Source organism: Cololabis saira, chromosome 21 (assembly GCF_033807715.1).
Source record: "Cololabis saira isolate AMF1-May2022 chromosome 21, fColSai1.1, whole genome shotgun sequence".
In the NCBI taxonomy this organism is placed as follows: domain Eukaryota; kingdom Metazoa; phylum Chordata; class Actinopteri; order Beloniformes; family Belonidae; genus Cololabis; species Cololabis saira.
The window spans coordinates 1599199-1622720 of NC_084607.1; the positions used below are offsets into that span (position 1 = coordinate 1599199).

At 44.2% G+C, this 23522-nt stretch overlaps 1 protein-coding gene across 2 annotated transcripts in view; it reads right to left on the reverse strand.

The window, feature by feature from the left end:
• The window catches only part of sh2b1 (SH2B adaptor protein 1), a 24520-nt gene extending 1559 nt beyond the window's left edge, over positions 1-22961 (reverse strand). Inside the window, exons 1-10 of one of the 2 annotated variants that reach the window (XM_061711765.1) lie at positions 22803-22961; positions 17407-19346; positions 16905-17006; positions 15544-15635; positions 15353-15429; positions 12669-12803; positions 11355-11566; positions 9714-9888; positions 3507-3597; positions 1052-1217 (exon numbers count right to left, since the gene is read on the reverse strand). In XM_061711765.1, the coding sequence (XP_061567749.1) occupies positions 1196-1217; positions 3507-3597; positions 9714-9888; positions 11355-11566; positions 12669-12803; positions 15353-15429; positions 15544-15635; positions 16905-17006; positions 17407-19026 (2526 nt within the window). In that variant the 5' untranslated portion in view covers positions 19027-19346; positions 22803-22961 and the 3' untranslated portion in view covers positions 1052-1195. Of the gene's footprint in view, positions 1218-3506; positions 3598-9713; positions 9889-11354; positions 11567-12668; positions 12804-15352; positions 15430-15543; positions 15636-16904; positions 17007-17406; positions 19347-22802 lie in introns of both variants that reach the window. The other variant, XM_061711764.1, reaches the window with a different exon arrangement.
• Positions 22962-23522: the final 561 nt, after the last annotated feature.

Here is a 23522-nt window from a genome sequence, read left to right on the forward strand (position 1 = left end):
AAACTTGAAATGTTAAAACTACATTTAAATCACTTCCAGTCTTTAATTTATCTCTAAATTAATGATTTTGAGAGACGGATGTTTGGGGTCTGCTAGCTGCGCTAGAAATGTCTACGGCGTGTGTTTGGGCCCCGGCCGGACGTTTGGGCCCCGGCCAGACGTTTGGGCCCCCGAGGGCCCACCGGAGTCTCGGGCGGCGGTGAAATCGAGGCTGGTGAGTCCGGAGGAGGAAACGAGGGGCTGGTTGGTGTCGAGAAGCTGCTGATGTAGCTCCGCCCCATTTAGCGCTAGTATCGTAGCTCCTCCCCCTCTAGTAGCGTAGCTCCGTACTAGTAGCGTAGCTCTGTACTAGTAGCGTAGCTCTGTACTAGTAGCGTAGCTCCGTACTAGTAGCGTAGCTCCGTACTAGTAGCATAGCTCCGTACTAGTAACGTAGCTCCGTACTAGTAGCGTAGCTCCTCCCCCTCTAGTAGCGTAGCTCCATACTAGTACGGAGCTACGCTACTAGTAGCGTAGCTCCGTACTAGCTATGCTACTAGTAGCGTAGCTCCTCCCCCTCTAGTAGCGTAGCTCCGTACTAGCTATGCTACTAGTAGCGTAGCTCCGTACTAGTAGCGTAGCTCCGTACTAGTAGCGTAGCTCCGTACTAGTAGCGTAGCTCCGTACTAGTAGCGTAGCTCCGTACTAGTAGCGTAGCTCCTCGCTAACAGAATAAAACACTGTTTTATGAAGCTAAAATGGACACCGCCTCATCCAGCCGGGTGCAAACACACTCCTCTCTTTCTCCCTCCGTCCTCCTCTCCTCCCTCCCTCATCCCTCCGTCAGAAGAAGGAGTACTGGTTGTCGACGGCTCTAGCTCTCGCTCCATCCCCCTCTTCCACCTCCAGCTGACGGAGGGGAGCATCCCTCTCTTCCCAGTCCTCCGCCGCTCCTCCACTTCCTCCTCCACTTCCTGCTCCACTTCCTGCTCCACTTCCTCCTCCGGCCGCTGCTCCGGTCGTCCCTGCAGGCACCGCTGCTCCTCCTCCTCCTCCTCCTCCTCCATCTTCCCCTCCTTCCCCTCCGTCTTCTCCACCTCCGTCTCCTCCTTCTTCACCTCCGCCCGGCTCCGGGTCGCTCCCCCTCTCCGGAGGGGGCGGAGTCGGGGGCGGGGGCCGGCCCGGCGGCAGCGGGGGGGGCGGGGCCTGGGGGGGGCTACGGGGTCTGCTGGTCAAGTCTGCAGGGGCGGGGAGAGAGAGGAGAGGGGGTGAGAGAGAGAGAGAGAGAGAGAGAGAGAGAGAGAGAGAGGGGGTGAGAGAGAGAGAGAGAGAGAGAATAAAGAGCAGCAGGAGGAAAATACTGTCAAACTAGAGAAGTAAAGATAAAAGTTCTACTGATTACTGTCAAACTTCCTCCTCCGCTAACGGGATCGCTAACTGAACCGCTAACAGGACCACTAAAGGGACCGCTAACGGGACCGCTAACAGAACTCTAAACAATTAGAACTTCACTCTAGCCTCCGGCCAGAGGCCTACTCCTCCTTGCTTTGGAGGAGTCGTGCCTCTGGCCGGGGGCCGTGGCACTAACTAGACAATTTCCTCGCAGAAATTTCGAGAGTGCCACGTCGGGCTGCTGCACATTTGTGTACATTTTACAAGCAATAAAGGTGAAGGACTCAATACCGAGTCCAATGACACCACCCATGACTCTCTATGTCAAACCATTCAAAAGTTATTACAGAAAATAGGTAATAGGCTAACAGAACAGCTAACGGGACCGCTAACGGGACCGCTAATAGAACCGCTAACAGAACCGCTAATGGGACCGCTAACAGAACCGCTAACAGAACCGCTAACGGGACCACTAATGGGACCGCTAACGGGACTGCTAACGGCACCGCTAACAGAACTCTAAACAATTAGAACTTCATTCTAGATTTGACAAAAAAGTGATTTCCAGTCCTCGCTTGAGCGCTCATATTTTGAAAAGTGTACATTTTTGGAAAAAACTGTTTGAGCTTTGGAGAGAGAAGAAGTTTTCCTCCGTTTTGAAGTTTGAAGTTTTTGTTGTCATTTCATTGCAATGACATATTTCATTGCAATGAAATATGTCATTAATTAATGACATATTTCATTCAAATTTTAATTAATTAATGACACATTTAATTAATTAATGGTATATTTCATTCCCAATTTAATTAATTAATGATGTATTTATTTATTTAATTTTGGAACAAAAAATCCTCCATATCAAACTACATACATTCTGCTGATTACTGTAAAACTATATGAGTAAACTATATAAATTCTGCTGATTAGTGTAAAACTATCAAAGTAAACCGTATAAATTCTGCTGATGAGGAAATAAAGGCGGCGTGGAGGAGGGAGGATGGAGACAAACACAAGCTGGTTACATGAACCGGGTCGATGTCATGGAGTCCCAGGAGTCGTGGATCAGCGGGTCAGAACCGACACAAACACACACTCAGACCGTCGCTGCGTCGGTACCGGTACCGTATTAGTAATACTATTAATATTAGTAATACTAGTAATAATACTAATAATAATAGTAATAATACTAATACTTTTAATAATAGAAATGATTTTAATAATAATAGTAATAATAGTAAAACTCATAATAATACTACTAATAATAGTAATACTATTAATAATAGCAATAATAATACTAGTAATAATAGTAGTAATAGTAATAGTGATAATAATACAGAATAGTAATAATAGTAATACTAGTAATAATAATAGAAATACTAGTAATAATAATAGTGATAATATTCATAATAATATGAATACTAGTAATAATATTAATAATATGAATACTAGTAATAATATTAATTATGAATACTAGTAATAATAATAGTGATAATATTAATAATAATATTAATACTAGTAATAATAGTAATAATAATGGTAGTAATAATATTAATAATATTAATACTAGTAACAATACTAATAATATAATACTAGTAATAATAATAGTGATAATATTAATAATAATATTAATACTAGTAATAATAGTAATAATAATGGTAGTAATAATATTAATAATATTAATACTAGTAACAATACTAATAATATAATACTAGTAATAATAATAGTGATAATATTAATAATAATATTAATACTAGTAATAATAGTAATAATAATGGTAGTAATAATATTAATAGCCCAAATAGAGCTGGAATAAGCAGGTTAAGATAATGAATAGAGATATAGTTACTGAATATACATTATATACATAATGAATAGATGGAATCATTCATTCTCTTTTTGAATAAAGCGTCACATGACCGGAGCCTCGTCTCTGATTGGTTCCTGAAGCCCAGGAGAGAGAGGCCGTCTCTCGCCCGCTCACTGGCGCCACACACACACACACACACACACACACACACACACACACACACACACACACACTGGAGTCCGGACTTACACACTCGGTCCGGGTCAGCACATAAACACTCGGGTCGGGTCATAAACACTCGGGTCGGGTCCGGCCCGGTCTCACTTACACACAGTCAGAGATGGGGGTGGATGGAGAGTCGGGATGGCGCGTGGTGATGACATCACAGACCGTGGGCCGGCTGCCCGCCCTGTCTCGGCCTGTGGGAGGAGCCAACGGACACGACAACACAGAGGTCAGAGGTCAGAGGTCAGAGCGGCAGGTTCCACAAGTTCTGATTACTGTCTACAAGTTCTGATTACTGTCTACAAGTTCTGATTACTGTCTACAAGTTCTGATTACTGTCTCTACAAGTTCTGATTACTGTCTACAAGTTCTGATTACTGTCTCTACAAGTTCTGATTACTGTCTACAAGTTCTGATTACTGTCTACAAGTTCTGATTACTGTCTACAAGTTCTGATTACTGTCTACAAGTTCTGATTACTGTCTACAAGTTCTGATTACTGTCTACAAGTTCTGATTACTGTCTCTACAAGTTCTGATTACTGTCTCTACAAGTTCTGATTACTGTCTACAAGTTCTGATTACCGTCTCTACAAGTTCTGATTACCGTCTCTACAAGTTCTGATTACTGTCTCTACAAGTTCTGATTACCGTCTCTACAAGTTCTGATTACTGTCTCTACAAGTTCTGATTACTGTCTCTACAAGTTCTGATTACTGTCTCTACAAGTTCTGATTACTGTCTACAAGTTCTGATTAGTGTCTACAAGTTCTGATTACTGTCTCTACAAGTTCTGATTACTGTCTCTACAAGTTCTGATTACTGTCTACAAGTTCTGATTACTGTCTCTACAAGTTCTGATTACTGTCTACAAGTTCTGATTAGTGTCTCTACAAGTTCTGATTACTGTCTACAAGTTCTGATTACTGTCTACAAGTTCTGATTACTGTCTACAAGTTCTGATTACTGTCTACAAGTTCTGATTACTGTCTACAAGTTCTGATTACTGTCTACAAGTTCTGATTACTGTCTACAAGTTCTGATTACTGTCTACAAGTTCTGATTACTGTCTACAAGTTCTGATTACTGTCTACAAGTTCTGATTATTGTCTACAAGTTCTGATTACTGTCTACAAGTTCTGATTACTGTCTACAAGTTCTGATTACTGTCTACAAGTTCTGATTACTGTCTACAAGTTCTGATTACTGTCTCTACAAGTTCTGATTACTGTCTACAAGTTCTGATTACTGTCTACAAGTTCTGATTACTGTCTACAAGTTCTGATTACTGTCTCTACAAGTTCTGATTACTGTCTCTACAAGTTCTGATTACTGTCTCTACAAGTTCTGATTACTGTCTCTACAAGTTCTGATTACTGTCTCTACAAGTTCTGATTACTGTCTCTACAAGTTCTGATTACTGTCTACAAGTTCTGATTACTGTCTCTACAAGTTCTGATTACTGTCTACAAGTTCTGATTACTGTCTCTACAAGTTCTGATTACTGTCTACAAGTTCTGATTACTGTCTACAAGTTCTGATTACTGTCTACAAGTTCTGATTACTGTCTACAAGTTCTGATTACTGTCTACAAGTTCTGATTACTGTCTACAAGTTCTGATTACTGTCTCTACAAGTTCTGATTACTGTCTACAAGTTCTGATTACTGTCTACAAGTTCTGATTACTGTCTACAAGTTCTGATTACTGTCTCTACAAGTTCTGATTACTGTCTACAAGTTCTGATTACTGTCTCTACAAGTTCTGATTACTGTCTACAAGTTCTGATTACTGTCTACAAGTTCTGATTACTGTCTACAAGTTCTGATTACTGTCTACAAGTTCTGATTACTGTCTACAAGTTCTGATTACTGTCTCTACAAGTTCTGATTACTGTCTCTACAAGTTCTGATTACTGTCTACAAGTTCTGATTACTGTCTCTACAAGTTCTGATTACTGTCTACAAGTTCTGATTACTGTCTACAAGTTCTGATTACTGTCTACAAGTTCTGATTAATGTCTCTACAAGTTCTGATTACTGTCTACAAGTTCTGATTACTGTCTCTACAAGTTCTGATTACTGTCTCTACAAGTTCTGATTACTGTCTCTACAAGTTCTGATTACTGTCTACAAGTTCTGATTACTGTCTCTACAAGTTCTGATTACTGTCTCTACAAGTTCTGATTACTGTCTACAAGTTCTGATTACTGTCTACAAGTTCTGATTACTGTCTACAAGTTCTGATTACTGTCTACAAGTTCTGATTACTGTCTACAAGTTCTGATTACTGTCTACAAGTTCTGATTACTGTCTACAAGTTCTGATTACTGTCTACAAGTTCTGATTACTGTCTCTACAAGTTCTGATTACTGTCTACAAGTTCTGATTACTGTCTCTACAAGTTCTGATTACTGTCTCTACAAGTTCTGATTACTGTCTACAAGTTCTGATTACTGTCTCTACAAGTTCTGATTACTGTCTCTACAAGTTCTGATTACTGTCTCTACAAGTTCTGATTACTGTCTACAAGTTCTGATTACTGTCTACAAGTTCTGATTACTGTCTCTACAAGTTCTGATTACTGTCTCTACAAGTTCTGATTAGTCTCTACAAGTTCTGATTACTGTCTCTACAAGTTCTGATTACTGTCTACAAGTTCTGATTACCGTCTACAAGTTCTGATTACTGTCTACAAGTTCTGATTACTGTCTCTACAAGTTCTGATTACTGTCTACAAGTTCTGATTACTGTCTCTACAAGTTCTGATTACTGTCTACAAGTTCTGATTACTGTCTCTACAAGTTCTGATTACTGTCTACAAGTTCTGATTACTGTCTACAAGTTCTGATTACAAGTTCTGATTACTGTCTACAAGTTCTGATTACTGTCTCTACAAGTTCTGATTACTGTCTACAAGTTCTGATTACTATCTCTACAAGTTCTGATTACTGTCTACAAGTTCTGATTACTGTCTACAAGTTCTGATTACTGTCTACAAGTTCTGATTACTGTCTACAAGTTCTGATTACTGTCTACAAGTTCTGATTACTGTCTCTACAAGTTCTGATTACTGTCTCTACAAGTTCTGATTACTGTCTACAAGTTCTGATTACTGTCTACAAGTTCTGATTACTGTATACAAGTTCTGATTACTGTCTACAAGTTCTGATTACTGTCTACAAGTTCTGATTACTGTCTCTACAAGTTCTGATTACTGTCTACAAGTTCTGATTACTGTCTCTACAAGTTCTGATTACTGTCTACAAGTTCTGATTACTGTCTACAAGTTCTGATTACTGTCTCTACAAGTTCTGATTACTGTCTCTACAAGTTCTGATTACTGTCTACAAGTTCTGATTACTGTCTACAAGTTCTGATTACTGTCTACAAGTTCTGATTACTGTCTACAAGTTCTGATTACTGTCTACAAGTTCTGATTACTGTCTACAAGTTCTGATTACTGTCTACAAGTTCTGATTACTGTCTACAAGTTCTGATTACTGTCTACAAGTTCTGATTACTGTCTCTACAAGTTCTGATTACTGTCTCTACAAGTTCTGATTACTGTCTACAAGTTCTGATTACTGTCTCTACAAGTTCTGATTACTGTCTACAAGTTCTGATTACTGTCTACAAGTTCTGATTACTGTCTACAAGTTCTGATTAATGTCTCTACAAGTTCTGATTACTGTCTACAAGTTCTGATTACTGTCTCTACAAGTTCTGATTACTGTCTCTACAAGTTCTGATTACTGTCTCTACAAGTTCTGATTACTGTCTACAAGTTCTGATTACTGTCTCTACAAGTTCTGATTACTGTCTCTACAAGTTCTGATTACTGTCTACAAGTTCTGATTACTGTCTACAAGTTCTGATTACTGTCTACAAGTTCTGATTACTGTCTACAAGTTCTGATTACTGTCTACAAGTTCTGATTACTGTCTACAAGTTCTGATTACTGTCTACAAGTTCTGATTACTGTCTACAAGTTCTGATTACTGTCTCTACAAGTTCTGATTACTGTCTACAAGTTCTGATTACTGTCTCTACAAGTTCTGATTACTGTCTCTACAAGTTCTGATTACTGTCTACAAGTTCTGATTACTGTCTCTACAAGTTCTGATTACTGTCTCTACAAGTTCTGATTACTGTCTCTACAAGTTCTGATTACTGTCTACAAGTTCTGATTACTGTCTACAAGTTCTGATTACTGTCTCTACAAGTTCTGATTACTGTCTCTACAAGTTCTGATTAGTCTCTACAAGTTCTGATTACTGTCTCTACAAGTTCTGATTACTGTCTACAAGTTCTGATTACCGTCTACAAGTTCTGATTACTGTCTACAAGTTCTGATTACTGTCTCTACAAGTTCTGATTACTGTCTACAAGTTCTGATTACTGTCTCTACAAGTTCTGATTACTGTCTACAAGTTCTGATTACTGTCTCTACAAGTTCTGATTACTGTCTACAAGTTCTGATTACTGTCTACAAGTTCTGATTACAAGTTCTGATTACTGTCTACAAGTTCTGATTACTGTCTCTACAAGTTCTGATTACTGTCTACAAGTTCTGATTACTATCTCTACAAGTTCTGATTACTGTCTACAAGTTCTGATTACTGTCTACAAGTTCTGATTACTGTCTACAAGTTCTGATTACTGTCTACAAGTTCTGATTACTGTCTACAAGTTCTGATTACTGTATACAAGTTCTGATTACTGTCTACAAGTTCTGATTACTGTCTACAAGTTCTGATTACTGTCTCTACAAGTTCTGATTACTGTCTACAAGTTCTGATTACTGTCTCTACAAGTTCTGATTACTGTCTACAAGTTCTGATTACTGTCTACAAGTTCTGATTACTGTCTCTACAAGTTCTGATTACTGTCTACAAGTTCTGATTACTGTCTCTACAAGTTCTGATTACTGTCTACAAGTTCTGATTACTGTCTACAAGTTCTGATTACTGTCTCTACAAGTTCTGATTACTGTCTCTACAAGTTCTGATTACTGTCTACAAGTTCTGATTACTGTCTACAAGTTCTGATTACTGTCTACAAGTTCTGATTACTGTCTACAAGTTCTGATTACTGTCTCTACAAGTTCTGATTACTGTCTACAAGTTCTGATTACAAGTTCTGATTACTGTCTACAAGTTCTGATTACTGTCTACAAGTTCTGATTACTGTCTACACAAGCTCTGATTACTGTCTACACAAGCTCTGATTACTGTCTACAAGTTCTGATTACTGTCTACAAGTTCTGATTACTGTCTCTACAAGTTCTGATTACTGTCTACAAGTTCTGATTACTGTCTCTACAAGTTCTGATTACTGTCTACAAGTTCTGATTACTATCTCTACAAGTTCTGATTACTGTCTACAAGTTCTGATTACTGTCTCTACAAGTTCTGATTACTGTCTACAAGTTCTGATTACTGTCTCTACAAGTTCTGATTACTGTCTACAAGTTCTGATTACTGTCTCTACAAGTTCTGATTACTGTCTCTACAAGTTCTGATTACTGTCTCTACAAGTTCTGATTACTGTCTACAAGTTCTGATTACTGTCTACAAGTTCTGATTACTGTCTACAAGTTCTGATTACTGTCTACAAGTTCTGATTACTGTCTACAAGTTCTGATTACTGTCTACAAGTTCTGATTACTGTCTACAAGTTCTGATTACTGTCTACAAGTTCTGATTACTGTCTACAAGTTCTGATTACTGTCTACAAGTTCTGATTACTGTCTCTACAAGTTCTGATTACTGTCTCTACAAGTTCTGATTACTGTCTACAAGTTCTGATTACTGTCTACAAGTTCTGCTGATAACTACAGGCTACTGTTAAACTATAGAAGTAAACTATAAAAGTTCTGCTGATTCCTGTCCAACTGTAGACGTTGCTGATTAAGGTCAGACTTGTTTCTGATCAGATTAAGTGCAGACTTGTTTCTGATCAGATTAAGTGCAGACTTGTTTCTGATCAGATTAAGGTCAGACTTGTTTCTGATCAGTCCAGAATGGCCGACAGAAGAACCGACAGCAGCAGAACTTGTGTTTCCTCCCTGAGTCTGGACGTGCAGCTGATGCAGGTAAATGTGTTGACAGGTGGAAGTAAACGTGATTAATGGAGGTGATCAAAATAAACGTGGATTAAATGTCCAGATCTGTGAACTGATCCCAGCTTCAGGGGGTCGTCCGGGTTCCTCAGCTCCGGACCAATGCCGGTGCCGGTCCGAACCTCCGTGTAAAGACGGCGGCGGGGTGCCGGGCGAGTGTTACCTGGTTACCGCGGCGACGGAGCGTACCTGGCTGGCGGACGGCGGTGGCTCCCACGAAGCTGATTAACGTGACGTCGGAGGCTCCGCCCGACTCCAGGGGGATGGGATGAACCCGGAAATGTTCCAACATGTCGAAGATGGACTGGAACCAGAGATGCTGCACCCGGCACTGGCCGTCCTCGTTCAGGGACAGACGCAGGTGCTGGGGGGACAGAACCGGTTACAACCGGGTTAGAACCGGGTTAGAACCGGGTCAGAACCAGCACTGGCCGTCCTCGTTCAGGGACAGACGCAGGTGCTGCATTAGATTGAAATTAAATTACATTTCATTTCGAACATGAAACAGTAGTGAATACAAAACAATAATCATCAATAATAAATAAATGTCAATAAGAAAACAAGACATAAACAAGTATAAATAAAAAAAACATGCATCCACCATAATTGACATGTTCGAAAAGTAGTAGGAAGAATTAAAACGTATTAAATCCTACCCCCTAAACCAGGGGTATTCAACTAGATCAGGCCGGGGCCACATCTGCAAAAGGACTGTATGGAGAAGCCGCACAATTTGAAAATTTGGGGGTTTTCAAAAGGTATTTTGCACTCAAAGACGAAGACTATATATAATACATTTGTATTATACATTTGAATATATCTAGTTTACATAATAATTATGTATTAATTGTCTCCAGATTTAGTCATTGTGAATGTTAAATATAATTTTCAAATAAAGAAATATTATTTTAAATGCAAGTTCATTTTGAAACCATGCATTGTGCAAACTTAATGACGTTGATATTGACCTACTTTTAATAAAACACGCCATAATGACAAAGCACCACTTTCCAACAAGATTTCCTTATTTGAATATTATATTAAGCATTTCAGTCCATAGTAGCCAGTTTGATGTTATAAATAAGCAACCAAAATATTAACTGTAAGCTCCTTTATTTATGACACATCTGTGCATTATATCATTAAAACAAAACCATCACATGAAATTATAGGAGGCTTAGAAATTCATCTGAAATGCAAAGTCCTCACTTATTCAAATGAAAAAAATGTCAGGCCAATCCTAGAAGCCTAATGATGTAAACAAGTCCTCTATAAACGGAGGTTAATAATAATGTGACAAACATTAACACTGTGCAACACTGGCAAAAAATCTGAAATAAATTCTTTTTTTTTTTTTTTCAACAAACAACCCCTTTTTTGAAATATGACCAGGGGCCACATAAAAGCTCCTGGCGGGCCGCATGTGGCCCGCGGGCCGCCAATTGAATAGCCCTGCCCTAAACTATATTTAATATTGATCAAAATTAATTTAATTTCTATGCAAAAAACAAAAGATCAATATATAAATATCAATAATAATACATCCTCACACCTATATACACTGATATAAATATACCCATTTATAAATTAATATATCAGTCTCAACAATATAGAAAAAAGAAAAGAAAACAAAAAAAAAAAAAACTCATAACGGCAGAAACCCGAGATTAATGTTGAAATACAATTTCTTGAATAAAGTCGAAATTTCGCCTTTTTTCTTGACATTTCGACTTTAAAAAAAAATTTAAAATATATTTTAAAAACACATATAAAAACAAAGTTAAATAAAGAACGGGGGGAACCGGGACCGGGACCAGGACCGGGACTCACCTTGGCCTTGCCCTGGAAGTTGAAGGTGAGCACGTACTCTCCCCGCCGGGTCTCGCTCTGCCGCACCAGGAAGACGCCGTGACTGGCCGGGCCGCCGGCCAGCACCAGCTGGGCCGCCTTCAGCCGGGACAGAGTCCCGTGGAACCACTGGCACTCGCTGAGGGGGTGCTGGTCCTGCTCCGAGGGGGCCGGGTCCGAGAACAGGAACGAGCCTGGGGAGAGAGAGACGGGTCAGAGAGAGAGACGGGTCAGAGAGAGAGAGACGGGTCAGAGAACAGGAACGAGCCTGGGGAGAGAGAGACGGGTCAGAGAGAGAGACGGGTCAGAGAGAGGGGGCCGGGTCCGAGAACAGGAACGAGCCTGGGGAGAGAGAGAGACGGGTCAGACACCCGGGTCAGAGAGAGAGACGGGTCAGAGAGACGGGTCAGAGAGAGAGACGGGTCAGAGAGAGAGACGGGTCAGAGAGAGAGACGGGTCACGACTCTAACCCTGCATTCACACTGAAAGTGTCAAAAATCTCCTGACGCATCGCGCTGCTTGGTGGATTCACACTGAGAGCTGCTGCACTGTCGACGCCTGCAGTGGACATAGACATGAATGGCAGGCGGACGCCTATGACGCTATCGGTGTAAATCCAGGGTGATCGGCTGAGTCGGGCTGTGATGTCATCACACTACAGGCCACCGATTGGTCGGGGGTGAGTTGTATTCAGTAGCCGGCGGTGAGCAGACCTACAGAGCGTGTCTGGGTTGGTGTGCTGACCCAGAGTGGTTGGAATCATGACTTTTATACAGTAAGTTCAAAGTACAAAAGTCAGGAATAAACAAGCCAACTGAGAGACAAAAAGCAATTAAAGGGTATTTACAGTCAGATGTGTCTGTGGCCAAATGGCGTTACGGGGCATTTGTCATGACTGTCACTAAGTTGTAAATTACCCCATAGGGTTTTCTCGTGGTTCAAGTCTGTGGCCAAATGTGGTGGTATTAACATATCAGTCAGTCAGGAACTTCATCATATGGAGTTGGTATTAACATATCAGTCAGTCAGGAACCTCATCATATGGCATTCCCGTGGTTCAAGTGTTTGTTGAAACCAGTTCCAAGGTGTGGCCCCTGCAGGAGGAGGAAGCTGGAGTTTCAGGTCAGCCACGGTGTCACAATGTCTCATCAGTACTCAGTTCTCAGGTTTCTGTTGTTGTTTATTTTAAATCACAAAGCTATGACCGGGTGGATGGATGGATGAATGAATGAATGGATGGATGAATGGATGGATGAATGAATGAATGGATGGATGAATGGATGGATGAATTCTCACCCGTGGCGTCGGGAGTCTCAGCGAACGGCGTGCCCAGACTGGCTCCACCCCCTCCCAGAATCCTGCCGTCTGGTTCGTCCAGAGGAGCTCGGGGGGGCAGCTCCGGAGGGAGAGAGTCGATCCCTCCATAACACACTGGAGGAAGAGAGGGGGTTAGGGTTAGAGACCTGGACCTGGTCCAGGACCAGGACCAGGACCAGGACCAGGACCAGCTCTGGAGGGAGAGAGTCGATCCCTCCATAACACACTGGGGGGGGAGAGGGGGGTTAGAGAGACCTGGACCTGGACCAGGACCTGGACCAGGACCTGGACCAGGACCTGGACCTGGACCTGGTCCTGGACCAGGACCTGGACCTGGACCAGGACCTGGACCTGGTCCAGGTCCTGGACCTGGTCCTGGACCAGGACCTGGACCAGGACCAGGACCTGGACCTGGTCCTGGACCAGGACCTGGACCAGGACCTGGACCTGGACCTGGTCCTGGACCAGGACCTGGACCTGGACCAGGACCTGGACCTGGACCAGGACCAGGACCTGGACCTGGACCAGGACCTGGACCTGGACCAGGACCAGGACCTGGACCTGGACCAGGACCTGGACCAGGACCTGGACCTGGACCAGGACCTGGACCTGGACCAGGACCTGGACCAGGACCTGGACCTGGACCTGGTCCTGGACCAGGACCTGGACCTGGACCAGGACCTGGACCTGGACCAGGACCAGGACCTGGACCTGGACCAGGACCAGGTCCAGGACCTGGACCAGGACCTGGACCTGGACCTGGTCCTGGACCAGGACCTGGACCTGGACCAGGACCTGGACCTGGACCAGGACCAGGTCCTGGTCCAGGACCAGGACCTGGACCAGGACCTGGACCTGGACCTGGACCTGGACCAGGACCTGGACCTGGACCAGGACCAGGACCTGGACCTGGACCAGGACCTGGACCTGGACCGAAAAAAGAGCCGCATGACACCAGGAAAAGAGCCGCATGACACCAGGAAAAGAGCTGTATGACACCGGGAAAAGAGCTGCATGACACCGGGAAAAGAGCTGCATGACACCAGGAAAAGAGCCGCATGACACCGGGAAAAGAGCTGCATGACACCAGGAAAAGAGCCGCATGACACCGGGAAAAGAGCTGTATGACACCAGGAAAAGAGCCGCATGACACCGGGAAAAGAGCTGTATGACACCAGGAAAAGAGCCGCATGTCACCAGGAAAAGAGCTGCATGACACCAGGAAAAGAGCCGCATGACACCGGGAAAAGAGCTGCATGACACCAGGAAAAGAGCCGCATGACACCGGGAAAAGAGCTGCATGACACCAGGAAAAGAGCCGCATGACACCGGGAAAAGAGCTGCATGACACCAGGAAAAGAGCCGCATGACACCGGGAAAAGAGCTGTATGACACCAGGAAAAGAGCTGCATCACACCAGGAAAAGAGCCGCATGACACCGGGAAAAGAGCCGCATGACACCAGGAAAAGAGCTGCATCACACCAGGAAAAGAGCCGCATGACACCGGGAAAAGAGCTGCATCACACCAGGAAAAGAGCCGCATGTCACCAGGAAAAGAGCTGCATGACACCAGGAAAAGAGCCGCATGACTCAAGGAAAAGAGCCGCATGTCACCAGGAAAAGAGCTGCATCACACCAGGAAAAGAGCCGCATGACTCAAGGAAAAGAGCTGCATGACACCAGGAAAAGAGCTGCATGACACCAGGAAAAGAGCTGCATGACACCAGGAAAAGAGCCGTATGACACCAGGAAAAGAGCCGCATGACACCAGGAAAAGAGCTGCATGACACCAGGAAAAAAGCTGCATGACACCAGGAAAAGAGCTGCATAACACCGAGAAAAGAGCCGCATGACACCAGGAAAAGAGCTGCATGACACCAGGAAAAGAGTTGCATGACACCAGGAAAAGAGTTGCATGACACCAGGAAAAGAGCCGCATGACACCAGGAAAAGAGCTGCATGACACCAGGAAAAGAGTTGCATGACACCAGGAAAAGAGTTGCATGACACCAGGAAAAAAGTTGCATGACACCAGGAAAAGAGTTGCATGACACCAGGAAAAGAGCCGCATGACACCAGGAAAAAAGCTGCATGACACCAGGAAAAGAGCCATATGACACCGGGAAAAGAGCCGCATGACACCAGGAAAAAAGCTGCATGACACCAGGAAAAGAGCCGTATGACACCAGGAAAAGAGCTGCATGACACCAGGAAAAGAGCTGCATGACACCAGGAAAAGAGCCGTATGACACCAGGAAAAGAGCTGCATGACAGCAGGAAAAGAGCTGCATGACACCAGGAAAAGAGCCGTATGACACCAGGAAAAGAGCCGCATGACACCAGGAAAAGAGCCGCATGACACCAGGAAAAGAGCTGTATGACACCAGGAAAAGAGCCGTATGACACCAGGAAAAGAGCTGCATGACACCAGGAAAAGAGCTGTATGACACCAGGAAAAGAGCTGCATGACAAGAGGAAAAGAGCTGCATGACACCGGGAAAAGAGGCCGCGGGTTGGACACCCTGGTTTAGAGAGACCAGGACCAGGTCTGGATCTGGACCCTGGTGGTCTGTAGGGAACTTTTTTCTCGACATTTTGACTTTTTTCTCTAATGGTCTGGACCAGGAACCAGGACCAGGACCAGGACCAGGTCTGGACTCACCTTGTGAGAGTCTGTCTCCGATGTCCGGGGTCCCGCTGAGGTCCAACGGTCCACAGCCTTCAGGATCCTCCGGCTCACTGGGACACACGGAGGTTACAAGGTTAGAACCAGCAGAACCAGCTGAAACCACTACACGGGTCACGGGACGGGTCTGTGATGTCATCATGACGGGTCTGTGATGTCATCGTTACCTGAGGCAGATGCCGTTCCGGATGTCGCTCAGCCAGGCTCTCATCTGGACGGCGTCCCGGGTCTCGATCACGTACTGGGTCCCTCCATCCACCTGGACCAGAACCAGAACCAGGATCAGAACCAGGATCAGAACCAGAACCAGGATCAGAATCAGAACCAGGATCAGAACCAGGATCAGAATCAGAACCAGGATCAGAACCAGGATCAGAATCAGAACCAGGATCAGAACCGGAATCAGAACCAGAACCAGGACCAGAATCAGAACCAGAACCAGAATCAGAAAAAAAAAATACCCAAAAGTATTTTAAATTAAATTAAGTCAGATATCTGGAGAAACTGCGTTTAGTGTCTGTGGAGCATCTTGGATGAGAGACGCGGGATTTGGGACGCAGTCGGTCAGCAGGATTCTCTTCCTCCACAGCAATTTAATGGCCAAGTTATTCATTTATTAAATGAATTTGTTTAATTCTTAACCTTGTTTATTTTATGTCATTTATTAGTATTATTTGAGCCACTCACAGCTACTCTCGTTGCTAAAACCTCAATCATAATTGATGCAGCGAAAAGCAAAAAAAGCTTGTGTGATGACAATGATGGATTATCATCTAACTTTCAGTCAGGTGTCTATAAACTGTCAATTATCCATCAAACTCCACAATGATCATGTTAACATTAGATCAGATAGATTTGTCTGGACCTTTCTCTTGCGGGACGGGAGAAGACACTAAATCAATGCATCTTTATTATTGTGCGCCGTGCGGGCATGAATTCATAAGTTTTGCGGGAGGAGCGGGAGTGGAACACACACGTTGCAGGTGGTAATGGTCAGAAATGCACCGGGAGCAGGATGAAGAAAACAGTCCCAGTGTCTTGCCCAAGGACACTTTGGTGGACACAGGCGGAACTAGGGTTCGAACCACTGACCTTCAGGTTCATGGGCAAACGCTCTACCAACTGAGCCACCTTCCCACAACAACCAAAACAACAATAAAATCCCAAATAACTAGTATTTTTGTAAAATTCAAGTGAGTCCATATGTGGGACAGGTAGGTCATATATCTGGTATTTTTATATCCATTTCAACCTTTTTTGAATTGAAAAAAAAAATAGTTTTTTCAGAAAATATAGGCGTCACGTCATTGACCCATATATATATATATATATATATATATATATATATATATATATATATATATATATATGTATATATATACATATATATATATATATATATATATATATATATGTATATATATACATATATATATATATATATATATATATATATAAATATATTATATATATTTATATGTATATATATATTATATATATTATATATATATATATTTCTAGTCCTCACCTGCAGCAGGAAGGTGTTCTCCTTGTCAGGAACCTCCAGGGCCGTAGTGCTCCTCACCTCCACCATGGAGCAGCAGGGGACCGTCAGACGGGGCTTTGACGACTGGGGAGAAGCAGGAGGTCATGTGACGGGTCACGTGACGGGTCACGTGACGGGTCACGTGACGGGTCATGTGACGGGTCATTAAAAATGATTATATATGCCATAGGTTTTTACCAACTTGGTATTAACCATATAAAATATATGGTTATAAATAAACCCGAAAAAAACCCGAAACACATCCGAAAAAAAACAGAAAAAACCCGAAACACACCCGAAAATAAACCCGAAAAAAACAGAAAAAAACCCGAAAATAAACCCGAAAGAACCCAAAACACACCTGAAAATAAATAAATAATAATAATAATAAAAAAATAAACAATATAATAATAAAACAATAATTGTAATATTAACAGAAATTATGCTAATAATAATAATAATAATAATAATTCTCAAGACTCACCTTGGGGGGGATGAAGAACTCCAGGTAATATTCCTCTCCCCGCTCTCCGCCCTCGCGGTCCCTCTCTCGGAGCACGAGGCGGCACTTGTGCCAGCGGCCGCCCCTCCAGGGCAGGGTGCCCCCCCCGGCGGCCAGGGGCCCCCCCGGGGCCGCGGCGGGGCTGCTGTCGCCGTGGTGCAGCAGAGAGAAGGAGAAGCCGGCGAAGCCGCCGCCGTGGCTCCCGGTTAGCTCGTCGCTGGAGGCGCTGACGGTCACGCCGCCCTCCCGCACCAGCCGGCCCTTCCTGGCGCCGCCGCCGCCGCTGGGCGGGGGCAGCAGGGAGGACGAGGCCGGCATGAAGACCGGCGGCGGCGAGCGCGACAGCCGCAGCTTCTCCAGCCGGTGGCTCCACTTGTCCTTCTCGCCGCCCTCGCCGTTGCTGCGCCGCCGGTCCCGCGCCGCCTCCGCTAGCGACAGCGAGGTGGCGCTGCTGGAGGACGAGGGCGGCAGCGAGGACGAGGAGGAGTGGGGCAGCGACAGCGGCATGGACAGGGACACCGGCATGGCGGAGGAGGTGGGCGTGGGCGGCTGCGTGCCCGAGCCCCGCTTGGCCCCCGCGGCGTTAGCGTTAGCGGCGTCCTGCACCCCCATGGTGTAGCTGTAGCTGGAGGGCAGCGGGTTGGGGTTCGCCGCCGCGTCGCTGGACGCGCTGCGCCAGTGCAGGATGCCGCGGACGCTGCCGCGCACGCTGCGGCCCACGCTGCGCAGCGAGAAGCGCTTCTTCAGCTTGCTTTTGGAAGGGGGCGGAGTCAGAGAAGAGGGCGGGGTCTGGGGGGTGTGGGCGGGGTCCTGGTCCTGGTCCTGGTCCAGGGAGGACGGCTCCCCCCCGAGCCAGCCGTCCTCCTCCTCCTCCTCCTCCACCGGCGCCTCGTTGCCGTTGCCGGGCGTCGCCGCGGCGCCGCTACGATCCTCGCCGCGGCGGCCGTTGTTCCCGCCCACCGAGGAGCAGCAGGACGAGGACGAGGACGGGGGCAGGACGTGTCCGTGGGCGTACGAGTCCTCGCCGCCGCGGCCGTCCAGCACTAGCCGTGCGGGGGCCGGCCGGGGCGCGGCCCGCGGCGTGTCGCCGCCGCAACCGCCACCGCAACTGCCGCCGGGCGACAGGGGCGACGCCGCCTCCTCCTCCAGGGACGTGGCGTCGGACGGCGGCGCCCAGCTCGCTAAGTCGTCCCGCGCCGACGACGCCGGCGGCAGCGGCGCCCCCTCCAGCTCGCTCTGGAAGTGGCGCGCGAAGCGGTCGGTGAAGCGGCGGCAGAAGGCGGCGGCCGAGTCGGCGCCGTAGCGCGGGTTCTCCAGCAGGAACGCCCGGAAGTGCCGCGCGAAGTCGCCGGCGGCCACGCGGGCATGCAGCTCGCAGAACTCGGTCCAGCTCAGCGACGGCGAGGGCGACGGCGTGGGCGTCTCCGACAGCGAGGACGGGTGTTGCTGCTGCGCCGCCTGCGGGGGCGGCAGCGGCGGCGGCCGCGGCGACAGCGGTAACAGGGAGGGCGACGGCGGCGACGGGGACGGGGAGGGCGACGGCGGTAGCGGGGAGGAGCTAGCCGCCCGCGGGCTGGGCGGCGTTAGCAGGGAGCCGTTCATCCTGGTGTCAGAACCGCCTCAAACGCACAGCTGGGGTAAACGCCGGGGGCTAACGCGGCACATTTGGTCTCGGGGTTTCCGCGTTCCCATCGGCCAGAGGTCAAAGTTCAGAGGTCAAGGTTCGGGGCTCCAACACGCGGCTAGCCGCTACATTATCTTCACACGTTAAACGCTGTTCTGTTTCAGCAGGAAGTGAAGGGTTTCCAGGGAGCGGCTAGCGGCTAGCAGCTAGCGTGAGGTCAAAGGTCAGACGGCTGTCAATCACATGGTCGGTTTCATCTTCATCGTCTGACAAACATCCGAGGGGGCGTGGCCTCATCCTGCAACCATGGAGACAGAGAACAGAAAACGGCTTAGCTTAGCTTACCAAAACCATGTAATATATATGCAGACAACATGTTTTTAATAAAATAAAATAAAAATAACAATAAATAATAATAATAATAATAATAATAACAACAACTAGAAAATTTCCTTGCAGAAATTTCAAGAGTGCCACGGGGGGCTGCTGCCCATTTGTGTACATTGCTACATTTTTCAGCAATAAAGGTGAAGGACTTTGATATATGTATATAATACAGCAGTTGAGCTCTGGTTGCCACGGCAACAAGAACCTCGGCTTCAGAACCTTCCAGTTTGGCTGTGAGAAAAACCCAGATTTTGGGTTCTGACAAGGTCTCAAATAACTCTGATTTGTGATAAAACCGTAGCTCGTAGCAGAAAAACAAAAACATCGTGAGAGACACAGAACCCGGCAGATTCTGACAATCTTAATTTTATTCAGATATTCCTTAAAATGAGTGAGTAAGCTCAGTGCGAAGACAGAGTGAGATTATTTTGAAAACTTTTGATTACATTACAGCCAATGGAGACTGAGGCAGGTATTGACGCCTTAAGCACCCCCCCCCCCGTTTAAATTTTGTGCATACCCCGCCTGTCAAAGTCACATTTTATGAATCCCAACACCTATGTCTACATTCTGACCGAAAATTATTTGTCTCCTTTTTACGGTTTGGCCGTGAGCTCGAGTTACAAATAAAAATTCAGGTTATTTTTTTACTGTTTCTCGCACTCTACCAACCGACACCCGCACTCTAGATTTGACAAAAAAGTGATTTCCAGTCATTGCTTGAGTGCTCATATCTTGAAAAGTGTACATCTTAGGAAAAAACTGTTTGGGGTTTGGACAGAAGAGAAGTTTTCCTCCGTTTTGAAGTTTGAAGGACATTTCTACGTGCAGGTATGAGAAAGTTAGGTGACTTAGAAAAAAGATGAATTTTGGCTTTTTTTTTTTACTTTTTACCATCCGCTTTGAATGGGTTTTTTTGGCCGGTTTTTGGGAATAACTTTGGGGAAAAATGGAAATTTCAACACCAAAAGTCATAGCACACTATTCCCGATTGAGCCGCACGTTTTGATATATGATGCGCCTCGGTCCTCCGAAATCTGCAGGAGTAGCAGCGAACTAGCGAACCGAAATCTGGCTGGAAAATGATAAAAAATTATAATAAACACGCAGGATAACAATAGATGCCTCATTGCTGCATAGCTATGGAGAGGAGTGCCCTGTGGCACTACTAATAGTAACATGTTTACCAAAACTTGACTAAATGTGAGCAGCAGAAGTAACGGGGGGTGAAAACTAGTCCTGTGTTGAAAAAAAATCGATTTTCCCGATTTTTAATCGATTCTCATATTAATTCTTGAAAATCAAGTCGTATGTCTGAGGCCACGTTTCCACGTAGCCGGGTATTTACAAAAACGGATATTTCCCCCGGTACGTTTATAAAAATCCCATCATTTCCAGGAACCTGCATAAATATCTGTTACGGTGCTATGAGCAGCCAAACCTACAGGGGGCAGTGTAACGAGAAGATAAAGTCATGCTAGCCAATCAGAATCCTGGAAAAAAACATCAACAAATGACACGAGTAACTTCCAGTTACTTCCAAGATGAACCAGAGTCTTTGGTTTGGAGTGACAGAGAAGTGGAGTTACTTTTAAGTGTGACGTTAGAATATAAAACAGGTAAAATACAAGAAAATATTGACGGTTACAAACTAATAGTAACCACAGGTGTCACTCATGACGCTGGTGATGCTGAAACCAGCTGAGATTCATGTTAAAGATGCTGAGATTCACGTTAAAGATGCTGAAAGTCCTGTTAAAGATGCTGAAATTCATGTTAAAGATGCTGAAATTCATGTTAAAGATGCTGAGATTCATGTTAAAGATGCTGAGATTCATGTTAAAGATGCTGAGATTCATGTTAAAGATGCTGAGATTCATGTTAAAGATGCTGAGATTCATGTTTAAGATGCTGAGATTCATGTTAAAGATGCTGAAATTCATGTTAAAGATGCTGAAATTCATGTTAAAGATGCTGAAATTCATGTTAAAGATGCTGAAATTCATGTTAAAGATGCTGAGATTCATGTTAAAGATGCTGAAATTCATGTTAAAGATGCTGAGATTCATGTTAAAGATGCTGAGATTCATGTTAAAGATGCTGAAATTCACGTTTAAGATGCTGAGATTCATGTTAAAGATGCTGAGATTCTTGTTAAAGATGCTGAAATTCCTGTTAAAGATGCTGAAATTCCTGTTAAAGATGCGGAAATTCATGTTAAAGATGCTGAAATTCATATTAAAGATGCTGAGATTCATGTTAAAGATGCTGAGATTCATGTATTCATGTTAAAGATGCTGAGATTCATGTTTAAGATGCTGAGATTCATGTTAAAGATGCTGAAATTCCTGTTAAAGATGCTGAAATTCATGTTAAAGATGCTGAAATTCATGTTAAAGATGCTGAGATTCATGTTTAAGATGCTGAAATTCATGTTAAAGATGCTGAGATTCATGTTAAAGATGCTGAGATTCATGTATTCATGTTAAAGATGCTGAAATTCATGTTAAAGATGCTGAGATTCATGTTAAAGATGCTGAGATTCATGTTAAAGATGCTGAGATTCATGTTAAAGATGCTGAGATTCATGTTAAAGATTAATGTTTAAGTGAATCTCAGCATCTTTAACATGAATTTCAGCATCTTTAACGTGAATCTCTGCATCTTTAACATGAATATCAGCATCTTTAACATGAATCTCAGCATCTTTAACATGAATTTCAGCATCTTTAACATGAATTTCAGCATCTTTAACATGAATTTCAGCATCTTTAACATGAATTTCAGCATCTTTAACATGAATTTCAGCATCTTTAACATGAATACATGAATCTCAGCATCTTTAACATGAATCTCAGCATCTTTAACATGAATCTCAGCATCTTTAACATGAATCTCAGCATCTTTAACATGAATTTCAGCATCTTTAACATGAATCTCAGCATCTTTAACATGAATCTCAGCATCTTTAACATGAATCTCAGCATCTTTAACATGAATCTCAGCATCTTTAACATGAATCTCAGCATCTTTAACATGAATCTCAGCATCTTTAACATGAATACATGAATCTTTAACGTGAATCAGATTCATGTGTTCATGTGTTTACAGACGTGGACCGTTAGCTTTAGCATTAGCCTCCTCTCTTCACTTCAGCTCATTTTTGCTGCTCTAAAGTCCCGGCTGTGGTTCTGGTTCTGGTCCTGGTTCTGGTCCTGGTCCTGGTCCTGGTCCTGGTCCAGCAGACCCAGCAGGTCCTGGTCCAGCAGACCCAGCTGGGCCAGCGGGATCAGAACCAGAACCAGCTAGCGTTAGCAGCACTAGCCTCGGAGCCTCGAACAGTCGGAGCCTCGAACACGTGCTTTACCTGAACCCCCGCGGTCACGTGACCTGGTGACGTCAGCCCGGTCCGGTCCGGTCCAGAACCAGCATCTCAGTCCTGGAGGTGTTGTTGTTGTTGTTGTTGTTGTTGTTGTTGTTGTGGCTAAACCAGAATGTTGCTCTCAGCCTGGACCCGCTGCTTCTCGCGCGACCACGTGCTCTCTCGCGAGACTTCAGTCAGCCAGGGTTTCAGTGACTGTTTTAGTTCAAATAATAGTTTAAACTAGTTTCTTTTTTATATACATAACTGTATAGGAATATTAATGGGTTAACTTGTCATATATTTTTATTAATGTGGGATTTTTGCCCTTTTGTACTTCATGCACTTTACCTGCACAGGGCCGGGTCTAGAACATGATGACCAGGGCTGCATCTCAGATCAGAGGGGGGGCACATAGGGTTGCCACCCGTCCCGAAAAATACGGAATTGTCCTTTATTTGAGAAAAAAATGTTGCGTCCCGTATTGAACTAATACGGGACACGATTTGTACCGTATTTTCATTAAATTTTACACCATATTCTAGTTGAATTATTGAAATAAATTAACTTTTACACCATATTCTAGTTGAATTATTGAAATAAATTAACTTTTACACCATATTCTAGTTGAATTATTGAAATAAATTAACTTTTACACCATATTCTAGTTGAATTATTGAAATAAATTAACTTTTACACCATATTCTAGTTGAATTATTGAAATAA